General features: G+C 41.1%; 1 protein-coding gene across 1 annotated transcript; it reads right to left on the bottom strand.

Annotated features, from left to right (window-relative positions):
• Positions 1 to 667: 667 nt before the first annotated feature.
• LOC106363752 lies at positions 668 to 1,754 on the bottom strand. Its single transcript, XM_013803445.2, has 2 exons — positions 1,558 to 1,754; positions 668 to 1,511 (listed from the first exon to the last, which is right to left on the bottom strand). Exons 1-2 carry the CDS (start codon positions 1,752 to 1,754, stop codon positions 668 to 670), a joined length of 1,041 nt encoding a protein of 346 aa, XP_013658899.2.
• Between the last annotated feature and the right edge of the window lie 690 nt (positions 1,755 to 2,444).

The raw sequence follows: 2,444 nt of genomic DNA, 5'->3' as shown, positions 1-2,444 counted from the left end.
ACTTCACAAAAATTATAAAGTGCGTTTATATAAAAGCCAATTAAATGTAGGTTGCGTAAACTCTTTTCTTTCGTTTTCCTTAGTTCTGATAACCCTAAACCCTAAAGTCTAAACCCTAAACCTTGATCCCTAAACTGTAAACCGAAAAAACCAAACCATTTATCACACTTATATAATGGAAATAAAGTACTACTGCTTTACGACACTTATATCATGAGTTTTCAACAAACGACCGGATATACCAAAAAGAACGGGCTAATCGTAGTTCCAAAATACAATCATAATGGAAATAAAGTACTACTGCTTTATGAACTTATATCATGAGTTTTCCACAAAAGACCGGATATACCAAAAAGAACGGGTTAATCATAGTTCCAAAATACAATCATAACCAAAATAATGGGTTCGTCCTACCACCAAAATACAATGATATCCTAAATGAAAATAAAGGTTCCTCCTAGTTCCAAAAAACGGGATCCTCGTTACTAAGATCAGGGCACTGGTTCCATGCATGTAGTCTTCTTGTGACCTTCTTTAAAACACTTGGAACACTTATTCGCCTTCCTCTTTTTCCTCGGCCCCTCCTATAAACGGAAAGTAGTTAGAAATGGAAGGCGAACAATGTGTTTCCATAAATATTTGTTTTTGTAAGTTATAAACGAATGTTTTACTGGAGCCTCTCCGGCTGACAGTTTCCTTTTAATACATGGCCTTCCTTCGTTCTTTTGGTCATTGGTAGAAAAAGCAGGAGCTTTAGAATATCTGCTGGAATATGGATATCCTCTGGATTTGGAACCGGTAGTATAATACCCTTAACTGTTTCAGACCAAGTATCTTTCACATGGTATTGTGAAACAAAAAAGTTGTACTCCATGTTTCGATAAGAAGCAGCGGCAATAGCGTGTCGGCATGGCAGTCCAAACATCTGGAATTTAATGCATAAGCAAGTTCGTTTTTCCAAATCAACAGAAAAACCAAAACCAGTTGCCTTGTGTGTAATTTCAAATTCCCACGTGGAACAGGGGAAAACAAGAAGGCCAATACACAACACTAACTGTTCGACCAGTATTTGCTCGATTAATTTAGGAACAATTCCAGTCATTTTACTGATCTTGCAGCGCCTGCTCTCAAACCATCGAGTCAACATCCGTCTAATAAACTCCATCAGTGCCACTATAGGACTATCACGGCCTGGCAGCCGCGCATGATTCAACGATTCAGCTATATTTGAAGTCATCATGTTATATCTCTTTCCTTCGAAATGTGAACGTGTCCATAACTTGCGGTCGATTTTTTCCAAATAATCCCAACATCTCCAATCCGTAAGCTGTATAAGCTCATAGAGCTTTTCAAACTCGGAAACTTTGAATGCCTCTCCGGCGCTGGCGACCATATCCTTCTGCTGCAGTCCTTTGTACTTTTCTACCACGTTACGCTTAAGGTGTTCAAGACAAATACCATGGTGTGCACGCGGATACCATCTATCTTTAGCTACAAATGTTGCAGCGCATCTGTCATTTTGTTAATTCACAACTATCTTCTACAATTGTAGACAACCTTTCAAAGAACCACTTCCAAGAGTCCGAGTTCTCGCTCTCACCTACTGCGAAAGCAATAGGGAATGCGCGGCAGTCTGCGTCTTGCCCGCTAGCACTAAGCAAAACCCCTTTGTATTTCCCAAACATGTGGGTTCCGTCCACCACAAGGACTTTCCGTAAATGCTTCCACCCATCGATACAAGCCTCCAGTGACATGAATGCATACTTGAACCTCGTTTTCCCTTCTTTATCTAGTTCGGTTTTAATATCAGTGATTGTTCCAGGATTTGCGTACTTCAGTACGTGAAAGTACTGTGGTAGTATTTTTTAAGACATCTCCTCTGTTCCTTGGGCAGACGCAATAGCTAGTTCTTTAGCATTCCAAGCTTTCCAGTACATGCATGTATAGTTGAATTCAGTTTGCAGTACTTCCGGCAGTTCCATAGCACGAGGTACACATTGGAGTCTTTCGTATTTTGAGCGCAAAAGAGCTGCAAGCACTCTAGATGTTCCATGTTTTTTGTACTGCCCTCGAACTTCAGATGTGCATACATGTCCCAAAATTGCCTTCTTCACAACATACGTAGGAGTTGATGTTGCGTATTCTCTGCTATATTGACTTGCGACTAGCTGAGAATCACAGTAGGCGTGGATGTTGCGTATCTTCAATATGTGAGCTAATCGTAGCCCTGCAATGAACGCTTCGTACTCGGCCTCGTTGTTGGACGCGTGGAATTCTAGCCTAAATGATTGTTCTAGGATTTCACTGGTCGGTGACGTGATGCGAATTCCGATGCCCGATCCTTGCTTAGATGACGATCCGTCGACGTGAAGGACCCATGTTGAATTTGGTTCCTTGTTAGTCAAGGTTCCCGTCGGTAGCTCTACCAAAAATTCTGTGAGTAC

The sequence above is a fragment of the Brassica napus genome, chromosome C7 (assembly GCF_020379485.1).
Source record: "Brassica napus cultivar Da-Ae chromosome C7, Da-Ae, whole genome shotgun sequence".
Classification (NCBI taxonomy): Eukaryota; Viridiplantae; Streptophyta; class Magnoliopsida; order Brassicales; family Brassicaceae; genus Brassica; species Brassica napus.
The sequence above is the reverse complement of the archived record's forward strand: the minus strand, read 5'-3'. Positions and strand labels throughout refer to the sequence as shown.

Coding starts and splice junctions, on each gene's coding strand:
- LOC106363752 (XM_013803445.2), bottom strand. CDS start 1,754: ATGTCACTGGAGGCTTGTATCGATGGGTGGAAGCATTTACGGAAAGTC. Junction 1,512..1,557: donor TGGAAGTGGTTCTTTGAAAG/GTTGTCTACAAT, acceptor ACAAAATGACAG/ATGCGCTGCAACATTTGTAG.